This window comes from Salvelinus alpinus, chromosome 36 (assembly GCF_045679555.1).
Source record: "Salvelinus alpinus chromosome 36, SLU_Salpinus.1, whole genome shotgun sequence".
In the NCBI taxonomy this organism is placed as follows: domain Eukaryota; kingdom Metazoa; phylum Chordata; class Actinopteri; order Salmoniformes; family Salmonidae; genus Salvelinus; species Salvelinus alpinus.
Genome location: NC_092121.1, coordinates 7,284,609 through 7,300,438, shown reverse-complemented (window position 1 = coordinate 7,300,438; position 15,830 = coordinate 7,284,609). Strand labels below are relative to the sequence as shown.

The 15,830-nt window shown below is 46.8% G+C and overlaps 1 protein-coding gene across 4 annotated transcripts in view; it reads right to left on the bottom strand.

The window, feature by feature from the left end:
- LOC139564916 (disintegrin and metalloproteinase domain-containing protein 11-like) overlaps positions 1-15,830 on the bottom strand; it is a 31,433-nt gene that overhangs the window by 8,644 nt on the left and 6,959 nt on the right. For 3 of the 4 annotated variants that reach the window (XM_071384824.1, XM_071384825.1, XM_071384823.1), the window contains exons 4-18: positions 15,193-15,259; positions 10,573-10,655; positions 10,191-10,254; positions 9,966-10,026; positions 9,655-9,827; positions 9,485-9,556; positions 7,628-7,794; positions 7,250-7,334; positions 6,936-7,026; positions 1,740-1,791; positions 1,280-1,379; positions 905-976; positions 594-686; positions 265-345; positions 101-151 (exon numbers count right to left, since the gene is read on the bottom strand). In XM_071384824.1, coding sequence (XP_071240925.1) covers positions 101-151; positions 265-345; positions 594-686; positions 905-976; positions 1,280-1,379; positions 1,740-1,791; positions 6,936-7,026; positions 7,250-7,334; positions 7,628-7,794; positions 9,485-9,556; positions 9,655-9,827; positions 9,966-10,026; positions 10,191-10,254; positions 10,573-10,655; positions 15,193-15,259 — 1,312 coding nt within the window. Of the gene's footprint in view, positions 1-100; positions 152-264; positions 346-593; positions 687-904; positions 977-1,279; positions 1,380-1,739; positions 1,792-6,935; positions 7,027-7,249; positions 7,335-7,627; positions 7,795-9,484; positions 9,557-9,654; positions 9,828-9,965; positions 10,027-10,190; positions 10,255-10,572; positions 10,656-15,187; positions 15,260-15,830 lie in introns of those variants that run through there. The other variant, XM_071384826.1, reaches the window with a different exon arrangement.

The window sequence follows — 15,830 nt, the reverse complement described above, 5'->3', positions numbered from 1 at the left end:
GGACAGGAAGATGAAAACAAAAGATAACAGCAGGACACACATATCTCAACAACACACTGACTGCAGAGCAAAACCCCATTCAAACAAAGGTGTGCCTTACCTGACTACTGTCACACATGTATCCATCCAGCTTGTGCACATTATGTGGGCACTGCAACAGGAGAAAATGACATACAGTATGGTTTACCTCAGACCAACTCATGCTCCCAAAGACTCCATCTCCCAGCATGCACCAGGTTGATCGTGTAGTGTCGAGTACAGTACCTGGCTGGAGTCTCCTGTGCAGCTCTCTGGGATGTCACAGTCATTCACAGCCTGTCTGCACACCGCTCCTCTCAGCTCATACTGACACACAAGAACAACATCAGACGCACATGACTATATCACACACATGACCTCTTACTGTTAATAAGAGAGGTGGGCCGCGTAGTAGCACCAACAGACCCGTAATACTCAAGATCGGATGGTAATGAAATGTTTGGTAATGAACGAGTTAAATCCCGAAGAGGCACTAGCCTCCATAGAGTGGACTAGCTAGTGTGATGAGTAATATGTAAATGAGGCGGTGGTGGTAGTGGAGTAGAGGGACTCACCCTGCACCCACTGCAGCACAGTCCGCTACTGCACATGGCATCGTGGGTCAGAGTACACTTCTTACAGCACGCCCCTCCACTACGGGCACACTCCTACAGACAAACACACACAGTCACTGAGACTGTTCCTCATACCAACATTAACCCTCTAGTGTCACCATGACAGTGTCTGTCTCAAATGGAACCCTAGTACCTTTATTGTGCCCTACTTTTAACCAGGGCCCATAGGGCTGTGGCAGTAGTCCCATCCATGCTGGAGGGTTCTGGTCCCTCATCATGTATGGGTTACAGTTCCTTAAAGAGACCCTCACCAGCTGAGACCCACAGTCACACTCCTCCCCTGTCTCCACGAAGCCGTTCCCACACTCAGGAGGGTCCAACAGCTGATAGAGAGACGGAGGGATAGAGGGAGAGGAGAACAGATGGAGGGAGAGGCAGTAAACACGTAGGATGGGAGGAAGAAAAGAGAAGGGAAAAGAGAAGGTCGTAAAGAAGAGGAAGAGAGAGATAATCAAGGATGGGCACAGAGCTGTATGTAAATATCTAATATGGAGAAATGAGGACATTGGGATAATTAATTAGGCTATATATAACGGCACTCCTGGGACCTTCAGCTTACACTCCACTCCCCACTAGACCATCAGGCTAGGCCAGCCTCCCACATCCTTCACCCACACCAGCCTCACCTTGTTGGGCTTGTTGAAGAGGCAGCTCCCGCCCCCCTGGAGCAAGAACTGGATGTACTCATCAACACTGCAGCGAGAGAACTTTCTGGGCAGGTAATATCTGTACACACAAAACAAGCACACACACACACACACACACACACACACACACACACACAAGAGAGAGAAGAGAGAGAGAGAGATAAAATGGTCAAAGCCAATGATAGTGTTTTTTCCAAAATTAAGTGCCAAATCAAATGTGACAATTTTTTCTGCAATTTTGCAATCTGATTGAAATGTTACTACCTGTGGTAAAAAAAACTGCTAATTGTAGTAGATGGATTTGACAATAGCTTATCAAATCACCATTGTACCATCTGGTGTTAAATAAGCCGAAGCCAAACGCTTGTGAGAACATTATGTGTTCTGTAGACTGATGTACTGTATGTACAGTATATGTATTCCTAAAGTCAATCTTTACCCAGTGTCTTCCATGATACAGCCAAGCCAAGAATCAGGACATCTGCAGTCTCCTGAGACGGAGAGAGGGAGGGAAAGGAAGAAAGGGAGGGTGAAAGAGGGAGTGAAAAGTCATGCGAAAAAAATGAGATGGTTAATGACATTCATCTTGACTAGAAGGAGATTCCAAGATGGCGTAGCAGTATAATTCCATTATACCTTCCTGTAACCTGCCTCACCCAATGTGACGGAATCGCTATTATTTTTGATTTTAGAACACATTCTAGAACCACCAGAAGCTAACAAGCTAATTAGCTACAAGCTATTTAGGCATTGTTAGCCAATGCTAGCGGCTTTTACCTTCTGCACAGATACCAGCCCTGTTTTTCGCCTGGATAATAACCTGTTTTTAGCCTGGATAATACTCGCCAATCTACCAGTATTGGACTGTCTCTCCACTACAACGCCGGTTTCCTGTTTCCTGCCGTAATCCCTGGACCACTACTTCTGATCTTCACAGCTAGCTAGTGGCTAACGCCCCTGCCACGAAGCTAGCACCAGTTAGCCGTGAGCCAGGCGCATCTGCCGGCTAGCAAACTAAATTCTACAATACCTCTTTCGCCTTCTGGCTTGGATCCTCTGTCGACACGGCGCCCCGCCGCACCACCACGACTGGTCTGCCGAGGAATACTCCATCCTCTGTGCCTTCAACCGGCCTCCGTCGGAGCAGACGCTCCCACTAGCCCCGGGCTACTAACTTTAAATGCCGTGTGGCGACTACTCCGCGGCTTCCCTGTTCCATCTACTGCTGCCCCCTGGACACTATGATCACTTTGCTACATAGCTGATGCCTGCTGGACTGTCCATTAATCACGGTACTCCATTCTGTTTATTTTTTTATCTGTCGGCCCCAGCCGCGAACTCAGGCTCTGGGTGTAGTTAATCAGACACCTCTCTGCGTAGTCATCGCCATTTTACCTGCTGTTAGCTGATTAGCTGCTGTTGTCTCACCTGTTGTCTTAGCCAGCTCTAACCAAACAATACCTGCTATATTACTTTATGCCTCGCTGTATGTCTCTCTCGAATGTCAATATGCCTTGTATACTGTTGTTCAGGTTAGTTATCATTGTTTTAGTTTACAATGGAGCCCCTAGTTCCACTCTTCATACCTCTGACACCTCCTTTGTCCCACCTCCCACACATGCGGTGACCTCACCCATTATAACCAGCATGTCCAGAGATACAATCTCTCTTATCATCACCCGGTGCCTGGGTTTACCTCTGCTGTACCCGCACCCAACCATACCCCTGTCTGCACATTATGCCCTGAATCTATTCTACCACGCCCAGAAATCTGCTCCTTTTATTCTTTTTCCCCAACGCTCTAGGCGACCAGTTTTGATAGCCTTTAGACGCACCCTCATCCTACTCCTCCTCTGTTCCTCGGGTGATGTGAGGGTAAACCCAGGCCCTGCATGTCCCCAGGCACCCTCATTTGTTGACTTCTGTGATCGAAAAAGCCTTGGTTTCATGCATGTCAACTTCAGAAGCCTCCTCCCTAAGTTTGTTTTACTCACTGCTTTAGCACACTCTGCCAACCCTGATGTCCTTGCCGTGTCTGAATCCTGGCTTAGGAAGGCCACCAAAAATTCTGAGATTTCCATACCCAACTATAACATTTTCCGTCAAGATAGAACTGCCAAAGGGGGAGGAGTTGCAATCTACTGCAGAGATAGCCTGCAAAGTAATGTCATACTTTCCAGGTCCATTCCCAAACAGTTCGAACTTCTAATTTTAAAAATGAATCTCTCCAGAAATAAGTCTCTCACTGTTGCCGCCTGCTACCGACCCCCCTCAGCTCCCAGCTGTGCCCTGGACACCATTTGTGAATTGATCGCCCCCCATCTAGCTTCAGAGTTTGTTCTGCTAGGTGACCTAAACTGGGATATGCTCAATACCCCGGCAGTCCTACAATCTAAGCTAGATGCCCTCAATCTCACACAAATCATCAAGGAACCCACCAGGTACAACCCTAAATCCGTAAACATGGGCACCCTCATAGACATTATCCTGACCAACTTGCCCTCCAAATACACCTCTGCTGTCTTCAATCAAGATCTCAGCATCACAGCCTCATTGCCTGTATCCGCTACGGGTCCGCGGTCAAACGACCACCCCTCATCACTGTCAAACGCTCCCTAAAACACTTCTGCGAGCAGGCCTTTCTAATTGACCTGGCCCGGGTATCCTGGAAGGATATTGACCTCATCCCGTCAGTTGAGGATGCCTGGTCATTCTTTAAAAGTAACTTCCTCACCATCTTAGATAAGCATGCCCCGTTCAAAAAACGCAGAACTAAGAACAGATATAGCCCTTGGTTCACTCCAGACCTGACTGCCCTCGACCAGCACAAAAACATCCTGTGGCGGACTGCAATAGCATCGAATAGTCCCCGTGATATGCAACTGTTCAGGGAAGTCAGGAACCAATACACGCAGTCAGTCAGGAAAGCAAAGGCTAGCTTTTTCAAGCAGAAATTTGCATCCTGTAGCTCTAACTCCAAAAAGTTCTGGGACACTGTAAAGTCCATGGAGAACAAGAGCACCTCCTCCCAGCTGCCCACTGCACTGAGGCTAGGTAACACGGTCACCACCGATAAATCCATGATAATCGAAAACTTCAACAAGCATTTCTCAATGGCTGGCCATGCCTTCCACCTGGCTACTCCAACCTCGGCCAACAGCCCCCCCCCCCCCCCCCCCCGCAGCTACTCGCCCAAGCGTCCCCAGCTTCTCCTTTACCCAAATCCAGATAGCAGATGTCCTGAAAGAGCTGCAAAACCTGGACCCATACAAATCAGCTGGGCTTGACAATCTAGACCCTCTATTTCTGAAACTATCCGCCGCCATTGTCGCAACCCCTATTACCAGCCTGTTCAACCTGTCTTTCATATCGTCTGAGATCCCCAAGGATTGGAAAGCTGCCGCGGTTATCCCCCTCTTCAAAGGGGGAGACACCCTGGACCCAAACTGTTACAGACCTATATCCATCCTGCCCTGCCTATCTAAGGTCTTCGAAAGCCAAGTTAATAAACAGATCACTGACCATCTTGAATCGCATCGTACCTTCTCCGCTGTGCAATCCGGTTTCCGAGCCAGTCACGGGTGCACCTCAGCCACGCTCAAGGTTACTAAACGATATCATAACCGCCATTGATAAAAGACAGTACTGTGCAGCCGTCTTCATCGACCTGGCCAAGGCTTTCGACTCTGTCAATCACCATATTCTTATCGGCAGACTCAGTAGCCTCGGTTTTTCTGATGACTGCCTTGCCTGGTTCACCAACTACTTTGCAGACAGAGTTCAGTGTGTCAAATCGGAGGGCATGTTGTCCGGTCCTCTGGCAGTCTCTATGGGGGTACCACAGGGTTCAATTCTCGGGCCGACTCTTTTCTCTGTATATATCAATGATGTTGCTCTTGCTGTGGGTGATTCCCTGATCCACCTCTACGCAGATGACACCATTCTGTATACTTCTGGCCCTTCCTTGGACACTGTGCTATCTAACCTCCAAACGAGCTTCAATGCAATACAACACTCCTTCTGTGGCCTCCAACTGCTCTTAAACGCTAGTAAAACCAAATGCATGCTTTTCAACCGTTCGCTGCCTGCACCCGCCCGCCCGACTAGCATCACCACCCTGGACGGTTCCGACCTAGAATATGTGGACATCTATAAATACCTAGGTGTCTGGCTAGACTGTAAACTCTCCTTCCAGACTCATATTAAACATCTCCAATCCAAAATCAAATCTAGAATCGGCTTTCTATTTCACAACAAAGCCTCCTTCACTCACGCCGCCATACTCACCCTAGTAAAACTGACTATCCTACCGATCCTCGACTTCGGCGATGTCATCTACAAAATAGCTTCCAATACTCTACTCAGCAAACTAGATGCAGTTTATCATAGTGCATTCCGTTTTGTTACTAAAACACCTTATACCACCCACCACTGCGACCTGTATGCTCTAGTCGGCTGGCCCTCGCTACATATTCGTCGCCAGACCCACTGGCTCCAGGTCATCTATAAGTCCATGCTAGGTAAAGCTCCGCCTTATCTCAGTTCACTGGTCATGATATCAACACCCACCCGTAGCACGCGCTCCAGCAGGTATATCTCACTGATCATCCCAAAAGCCAACACCTCATTTGGCCGCCTTTCCTTCCAGTTCTCTGCTGCCTGTGACTGGAACGAATTGCAAAAATCGCTGAAGTTGGAGACTTTTATTTCCCTCACCAACTTTAAACATCTGCTATCTGAGCAGCTAACCGATCGCTGCAGCTGTACATAGTCCATCTGTAAACAGCCCACCCAATTTATCTACCACATCCCCTTACTGTTTTTATTTATTTACTTTTCTGCTCTTTTGCACACCAGTATCTCTTCTTGCTCATGATCATCTGATGATTTATCACTCCAGTGTTAATCTGCTAAATTGTAATTATTCGCTCCTCTGGCCTATTTATTGCCTACCTCATGCCTTTTGCACACAATGTATATAGACTCATTTTTATTTTATTTTATTGTTTACTCCATGTGTAACTCTGTGTTGTTGTCTGTTCACACTGCTATGCTTTATCTTGGCCAGGTCGCAGTTGTAAATAAGAACTTGTTCTCAACTAGCCTACCTGGTTAAATAAAGGTGAAAAAATAAATAAAAAATAAAACTTACGTTTATTTACTGAGGTAAATCCTTGACAAAAAAATACAATTATTTCACAAGTAAAGTTTGAAATAAACTCAATCCATCGCTGCCTGTGCCACTCCTTCCATCCATCCCTTCCTCCCTCCTTTTACTGAATCCATGGGCTCCTGTCTCCTGTCCTTACCTCTCGCTTAGTCTTCACACTATCTGTACCTGTTCCCTCTCTCTCTCCCTCTCCCTCTATCTCTTTCTCTATCTCTTTCTCCCTCTATCTCTTTCTCTATCTCTTTCTCCCTCCCTCTCTCTCTTTCTTTCTTTCTTTCTTTCTTTCTTTCTTTCTTTCTTTCTTTCTTTCTTTCTTTCTTTCTTTCTTTCTTTCTTTCTTTCTTTCTTTCTTTCTTTCTTTCCTTCCTTCCTTCCTTCCTTCCTTCCTTCCTTCCTTCCTTCCTTCCTTCCTTCCTTCCTTCCTTCCTTCCTCCCTCCCTCCCTCCCTGATCTGATCGTCCTTACCCGCAGAGCTGCGTATGTTGTTCCACCTCATCCCAATGTTCTGACCCAGACTCTGGCACAGAGTGATGGCCATAGGACCCACGTTCCCATACTGGAACACAAACACACACATCCACCCTGTATCAATGGCGTTCTCTTTGACTGAAGTTACACTCCGCACATTCCTCACTGAAGAAACGAAGAAGTCAAAGAAGAGTCATTCTTAAATGTAGTAGCTGTGTCAGTTCCTAAACCACGAGCCTGGACTATGAGCCCATTGTTGTGAGTCACAGTCCTTTGAAGCTGAGTAGGAAGCACACAGTTGTCTCTCTTACCTCGTTGATGCCCCCTCCTCTGGTGAGAGAGCACACCCCTCCGGTGTAGGCCGTCCCACTGCGACTGCTCTGGAACGTACGCCCCCTGGAGGAGATGGAGGAGAAAAGGGGTCAAACCTGGACTAAAGGACCAGGACATATTGTAGTATATATAAACCGGCTGCAACCAGTCAACAATACTGACCTCGTCCAAAATGGCACCCTATTCCTTTTATAGTGCACTCCGTTTCACCAGAGCCCTCTGGTCAAACGCAGTGCACTATTGAGGGACTAGTGTGGCATTTGGGACGCAAACACTGACTGCCCGAGGTTAGATACAGGAGCATATCAACTTCCTCTATTTTTTATTTCAGGGGGACATAGACAGGGGGCGCTCACGAGAAGAGGTGCACGGCGTCACTTTGCTCCTTAATACTGTCCTTCCTGTACTTCATGAAGTTCTGCAGCGTCGTCAACGGGTCGGTCACCACGGGAACCATGTTGGCCGACGACCAGGTCTCCATGGCAACCAGCACGATGCGTGTGTTCAGCTGTTCCCTGTAAATCTGCAGGCCAAACGTACACTGATGGTATACACAAATTTATATCTAGGAGCATGGGCATAATAATAAGTAAGATAAACTCAGCGAAAAAAGAAACGTCCCTTTTTCAGGACCCTGTCTTTCAAAGATAATTCGTAAAAATCCAAATACCTTCACAGATCTTCATTGTAAAGGGTTTAAACACTGTTCCCATGCTAGTTCAATGAACCATAAACAATTAATGAACATGCACCTGTGGAACGGTCGTTAAGACACTAACAGCTTACAAACGGTAGGCAATTAAGGTCACAGTTATGAAAACTTAGGACACTAAAGGGGCCTTTCTACTGACTCTGAAAAACACCAAAAGAAAGATGCACAGGGTCCCTGCTCATCTGCGTGACCGTGCCTTAGGCATGCTGCAAGGAGGCATGAGGACTGCAGATGTGGCCAGGGTAATAAATTGCAATGTCCGTACTGTGAGATGCCTAAGACAGCGCTACAGGGAGACAGGACGGACAGCTGATCGTCCTCGCAGTGGCAGACCACGTGTAACAACACCTGCACAGGATCGGTACATCCGAACAGCACACCTGTGGGACAGGTACAGGATGGCAACAACAACTGCCTGAGTTACACCAGGAACGCACAATCCCTCCATCAGTGCTCAGACTGTCCGCAATAGGCTGAGAGAGGCTGGACTGAGGGCTTGTAGACCTGTTGTAAGGCAGGTCATCACCAGACATCACCGGCAACAATGTCGCCTATGGGCACAAACCCACCGTCGCTGGACAAGACAGGACTGGCAAAAAGTGCTCTTCTCTGACGAGTCGCGGTTTTGTCTCACCAGGGGTGATGGTCGGATTCGCATTTATCGTCGAAGGAATGAGTGTTACACCGAGGCCTGTACTCTGGAGCGGGATCGATTTGGAGGTGGAGGGTCCGTCATGGTCTGAGGCGGTGTGTCACAGCATCATCGGACTGAGCTTGTTGTCATTGCAGGCAATCTCAACGCTGTGCGTTACAGGGAAGACATCCTCCTCCCTCATGTGGTACCCTTCCTGCAGGCTCATCCTGACATGACCCTCCAGCATGACAATGCCATCATCCATACTGCTTGTTCTGTGCGTGATTTCCTGCAAGACAGGTATGTCAGTGTTCTGCCATGGCCAGCGAAGAGCCTGGATCTCAATCCCATTGAGCACGTCTGGGACCTGTTGGATCGGAGGGTGAGGGCTAGGGCCATTCCCCTCAGAAATGTCTGGGAACTTGCAGGTGCCATGGTGGAAGTGTGGGGTAACATCTTACAGCAAGAACTGGCAAATCTGGTGCAGTCCATGAGGAGGAGATGCACTGCAGTATTTAATGCAGCTGGTGGCCACACCAGATACTGACTGTTACTTTTGATTTTGACCCCCCCCCTTTGTTCAGGGACACATTATTCCATTTCTGCTTGTCACATGTCTGTGGAACTTGTTCAGTTTATGTCTCAGTTGTTGAATCTTGAATCTTACACATTACATTTCCTGAAAATAAACGCAGTTGACGGTGAGATGACGTTTCTTTTTTTGCTGAGTTTATGTGAGATTGTTCTTATAGGCTACAACCTAGCCTGTGATTATTGATATGGCTTTAACTTCAACATAACAATAGCATCATAATTGACGATGGGTATCAGTACAAAAGTTAAGTATGAAGTGACAGAGTCTCTTACTGCATCAGCCATATTGACCACTGCTTTGGCAAAGTTCCTGGCCTGGGTAGTGGAGCGTCGCAGCTGCACAAACTGCAGACAGACAGCAAACGTTAGGTACAGTGTGTGCCCGTCACACACACACGCACGGACGCACACACATCAGTTCTTTCCAGAAAAGGCTAACTCACCATTTCGTAGTCGTTGACCACCATCAGCTCGATGTATTTGGTCTCTGACTGCACGGTGGGCCTGCGTGGCAGCTGTCTCTTAGAGCGCCTCAGCACCTCACTGACCCGGGGATCCTTCATCTGCTCATCACCATTACCTCTGGCTCTATCCCCCTCACTGTCGTCTGTGCAGTCTGGACACAATACAACACGGAGGACTGAGAAATGACATCAAAGAGCATGGATCGACCAATATCAGTGTGTCTTCTCATTGGTAAGTATGAACATGAATGATTGTATAAAGGAGAGAGGATGTAGGACGTTGCCAGTACCTAGACAGTCTGAGGATAGTCTGACATCAGGCATCCTACGCACTAGGTGGGCCCCCTCAGTCTGGAAAGGAGTCAATGAGACGCCAGGAGAAAACAATACCATTTTACTACGCTGCTCCACATTCCTCATCTGCATCCATGCTACTATGAATGAATGAATCAATAACATCAACACTACTACACAGGGCTACCTGTAGCCTTATCTCCCAACCACCACACACTCACCTGATTGGTCCCGTCGAAAAGAGGCTCAATCCCATAAGAGAACCTCCCATCAGAAAACATACCACTGAGAGAACGAGAGAGAACGAGAGAGAGAGAGAGAGACAGAGAGAGAGAGAGAGAGAGAGAGAGAGAGAGAGAGAGAGAGAGAGAGAGAGAGAGAGAGAGAGAGAGAGAGAGAGAGAGAGAGAGAGAGAGAGAGAGAGAGAGAGGGAACACATTCATTATATATCTGTAAGACTCCCATTGTATTGCAGTAATATTAGTACATGAAGATCAAAGATACCATATAGCTTATCAAAGCCATAGTGCCAGTAATGTACAGAGTCAGTGTGGTGAGGCAAGGCCATTGACAGACAGTTTATAGCTATGGGGAGAATCTCACCATAGGCCAAGACAGGTGGAGAGAGCTGCCCAGGACTCTGGTAAGCCCCTCAACCTCCCTTGGTAGTAGCAGTGCTCCCCTCCCTGTGGACACAAAGGCCATTGTTAATATACAGTCACATGCTCAAGTAAGTTGACTGTGTAGTGGTACATTGGTTTGCAGGTTTCCACACACTGACTGACGAGGACGGTGATGCTCATTTCACAGTCCCCTAAAAAAACAATATGGAGTCCCCAGGAGTTGTGCTTTAAACAGTTTCTACTTCTATTCTCTCTCTGTCTCTCTCTGTCTCTCTCTGTCTCTCTCTGTCTCTCTCTCTCTCTCTCTCTCTCTCTCTCTCTCTCCCTCTCCCTTATACTGCTAGCTGTATGTACTATACGCGACCTACTTGTCCTCAACCCTACTCTATTCCACTCCACTCTATTCCACTCTACTCTATTCCACTCTACTCTATTCCACTCTACTCTATTCCACTCCACTCTATTCCACTCCACTCTATTCCACTCCACTCTATTCCACTCTACTCTATTCCACTCTACTCTATTCCACTCTACTCTATTCCACTCCACTCTATTCCACTCCACTCTATTCCACTCCACTCTATTCCACTCCACTCTATTCCACTCTACTCTATTCCACTCTACTCTATTCCACTCTACTCTATTCCACTCTACTCTATTCCACTCTACTCTATTCCACTCCACTCTATTCCACTCCACTCTACTCTATTCCACTCCACTCTATTCCACTCTACTCTATTACACTCTACTCTATTACACTCTACTTTAGCTACCGCTCTGACAATGGAGGGGTCTTCTGTGCAGGGAGCTTATAAATAAATCCAACATTATGTTGCCCCACAGTGGGAACAGCTTGGAAGGAACAACATGGAGCCAGAATGCATTGGGCTGGCTAAGAATAAACCTGTATCACAACCGGACGTGATTGGGAGTCCCATAGGGCGGCGCACAATTGGCACAGCGTCGTCCGGGTTTGGCCGGTGTAGGCCGTCATTGTAAATAAGAATTTGTTCTTAACTGACTTGCCTTAGTTAAATAAAGGTGAAATAAAAATAAAATTTGAGCAGTGGATGTCAAAGTGTGGAAGAGGAGGACCACACACATGAGACCTCAACACAGATGAAGAAGAGGGCATCCAGCTACAACACTAATGCTCATTCTGAATAAAACATCTACCTTGCCTGCAACTATCTGAGCCCCATCCTTCATTGGTGTGAAAGAGCTGGCCTAGTGTAACACTTAAAATGTTTAAAACAATTACTTTTAAAACTGCAGAGCAAGTAAAACCATTGGCAGTAAAAACATCCCCTCGGTTGGAGAACTCCCCAAACACTTCTTACACATGGTTAGAAAGACAATGAGAACACAGTAACAATTAACAAGACAATTAGCAGTTGGGGTGTGTGCAACCAGTAATCAGGACACGCTGTGGAATGTTTGAATTGAATGGCAAATAAACAGAAATACAAAGACAAACATATTAGGCTACATGCTCTGACAGTTATACACTCAGTTTATTAGGTACACCCATCTAGTAATAGGTAACACCCTTTGCCCTCCAGAACAGCCTGAATTATTCGGGGCGTGGAAACATTGCTCAATTGGTATCAAGGGACCTAACGTGTGCCAGGAAAACATTCCCCACACCATTACACCACCGCCACCAGCCTGTACCGTTGACACCAGGGGCCCATGGACTCACACTGCTTACACCAAATCCTGACTCTGCCATCAGCATAACGCAACAGGAACTGGGATTCATCGGCCCAGGCAAAGTTTTTCCACTCCGCAATTGTCCATTGTTGGTAACTGGAGCCGCTTCTTGTTTTTAGCTGATAGGAGTGGAACCCGATGTGGTAGTCTGCTGCAATAGCCCATCCGTGAAAAGGACTGACAAGCTGTGCGTTCCAAGATGCCGTTCTGCACACCACTGTTGTACTCTGCTGTTATTTGCCTGTTTGTGACCCATCTGTTAGCTAACCATTCTCCTTCGACATCACATCAACGAGCTGATTTCGCCCACAGCACTGACGCTGACTGGATGGTTTCTGTTTGTCGCACCATTCTCGGTTAACCCTAGACACTGTCGTGCCTTAAAAGCCCAGGAGGCCGGACGTCTCTGAGATACTGGAACTGGCATGCCTGGCACCGGCGATCATACCACTCAAAGTAGCTTAGGTCTCTCATTTTGCCCATTCTAACATTCAATTGAACAGTAACTGAATGCCTTGATGCCTGTCTGCCTGCTTTATATAGCAAGGGCGGCCACGCGACTCACTGTCTGTAGGAGCGAACCATTTTCACGAACGGGGTGGCCACTGAGTATAAGTCTCAAGCCCAGGTGAAGGCCTCTCCTTCAATTAGTCTCTTCAATTAGTCTCCTTCAAAAGATTAGAAACACTTTCCCGTAATGGCTGATCTAAAGTAGTCATTGAGCCACTACTGAGTATGAGATTGGGATAGCAGGAATACAAAAACAACTCTAATAAAAGCAGAGATAGAGACACAACAACCACAGCTGGCATAGAGTCAAGCGCTCGGCCTGGTCTGGCTGGTCTGGGAGTGTGCGTATGTGGCTCCATCCCTGCAGGCGTACTGTACATCCTCCCACCCACACCACTGCTCTCTGAAGGAACCAACTGTCTGCAAACACACACACACACAGAAGGACTCTCTCTGATACCGTCACCCATCCTGCCGCTGTATTCACTGGCCTTTTACTCAAATATTTCCTCTTCCTACTTCTCCACTTTCTCTCTCTCTCTCTCTCTCTCTCTCTCTCTCTCTCTCTCTCTCTCTCTCTCTCTCTCTCTCTCTCTCTCTCTCTCTCTCTCTCTCTCTCTCTCTCTCTCTCTCTCTCTCTCTCTCTCTCTCTCTCTTTTATTCTCCTATCTGCCAAGAACTTAATGACACTGCAGAGCTGACTCGTTGCCATGGGAACAAGCTCCTGATTGGCTAGTGAGGGCAGAGGGAGAGTTGGGAATGAGAGTGGGTGGGGATGAGAGGGAGGCTCTTGCTGAGGCTGGGGGGCGAGGGGCAGTTAGTAACGTGTGTAGTACAATGAACCAAATAGAAAAAACACAACTTTTCCCCAATGGTTTTCTAGAGGCACGGAAATTCCTGTAGTAGTCTACTAGCCACTCAAAATCACACTGTAGCATTCATTCATTTTGGTGAGATGGTGGTGAATACTAATGTCATTTCAATCTGATAAGTGCCGCCAACAGGAAGGACGTATCTGATTTCAGTAAGACACTAAACAGATCTCTGTAGCCTACTGGACAATAGCATACAATGTCAATGTCTACAGTATGTCAACAGTATGTCAGCAGTATGTCAGCAGTATGTCAGCAGTATGTCTACAGTATGTCTACAGTACGTCTACAGTACGTCAGCAGTATGTCAACAGTATGTCAACAGTATGTCTACAGTATGTCTACAGTATGTCAACAGTATGTCAACAGTATGTCTACAGTATGTCAAAAGTATGTCAACCTTATGTCTACAGTACGTCTACAGTATGTCAGCAGTATGGCAGCAGTATGTCTACAGTATGTCAGCAGTATGTCTACAGTACGTCTACAGTACGTCAGCAGTACGTCTACAGTATGTCAGCAGTATGTCTACAGTATGTCAGCAGTATGTCTACAGTATGTCTACAGTACGTCTACAGTACGTCTACAGTACGTCAGCAGTACGTCAGCAGTTTGTCAGCAGTTTGTCAGCAGTATGTCTACAGTATGTCAGCAGTATGTCAGCAGTATGTCTACAGTATGTCTACAGTATGTCAGCAGTATGTCAGCAGTATGTCTACAGTACGTCTGCAGTACGTCAGCAGTACGTCAGCAGTACGTCTACAGTATGTCTACAGTACGTCTACAGTACGTCTACAGTATGTGAACAGTATGTCAGCAGTATGTCAGCAGTATGTCTACAGTATGTCTACAGTATGTCAGCAGTATGTCAGCAGTATGTCTACAGTATGTCTACAGTATGTCAGCAGTATGTCTACAGTATGTCAACAGTATGTCAGCAGTATGTCTACAGTATGTCAGCAGTATGTCTACAGTATGTCAGCAGTATGTCTACAGTAGGTCTACAGTATGTCAGCAGTATGTCTACAGTATGTCAGCAGTATGTCAGCAGTATGTCTACAGTATGTCAGCAGTATGTCTACAGTATGTCTGCAGTATGTCAGCAGTATGTCTACAGTATGTCTACAGTACGTCTACAGTATGTGAACAGTATGTCAGCAGTATGTCAGCAGTATGTCTACTGTATGTCAGCAGTATGTCAGCAGTATGTCAGCAGTATGTCTACAGTATGTCAGCAGTATGTCTACGGTATGTCTACAGTACGTCTACAGTACGTCAGCAGTATGTCAGCAGTTTGTCAGCAGTATGTCTACAGTATGTCAGCAGTATGTCTACAGTATGCAGAAAACACAGTAGCTTTTTCAGAGGCATGGTTAGAACTTCTATTATAACTAGGGCCATGTGTTTTGCGCAATCATGTGACATAGCAAGAATTTATCCTGTATTTTAAGCCTTACAGGGCCCTAATTATAACATACAAACACACACACACACACTCACACTACCATAGACTGCGAGGGTTTGCCGTCTTGGTGAAAGTGCCGCTCCACGTAGTCTGAGGACAGGAGGTTGCTGCGGAGAGAAAACACAGAGACACCTCTTTTATTATGACAGACATCTCTCTCATAAACCATACCCCAAGCCAAGCTCTACACTACGTCTAAGACAACGAGGCGCATCCGTTATGTTTACGATTTATCCTCGTTCTCTGCATATCTATTCTGCTTGGGAATAGATACGCAGTCTGTACGAATATGGTCCGTTCTTAACGTAATTCCATGTCAGCGTTCATGCATGAGGGCGTCGTGTAATGCATGGCTGTAACGTACAGCATATATGGATGTGATTTATGACGTGATCGTAGCTAGGCAGTAGCCGTAACAGAGTAGCGGTGGTCTGGCTGTTGTGTTGACTCCTTTACTGTGTTGTAGGGGAGTTACAGTACATTAATCACATTAATAATAAAGTTATGACAATCCAGGCCACTCTCTCTCTTTCTCTCTCTCTGTCCCTCCATCCCCCTCTTTCTCTCTTTCTGTCTCCCGTCTCTCTCTCTTCTCTCTCTGTCCCCCCCATCCCCCTCTTTCTCTCTTTCTGTCTCCCGTCTCTCTCTCTCTCTCTCTGTCCCCCCCATCCCCCTCTT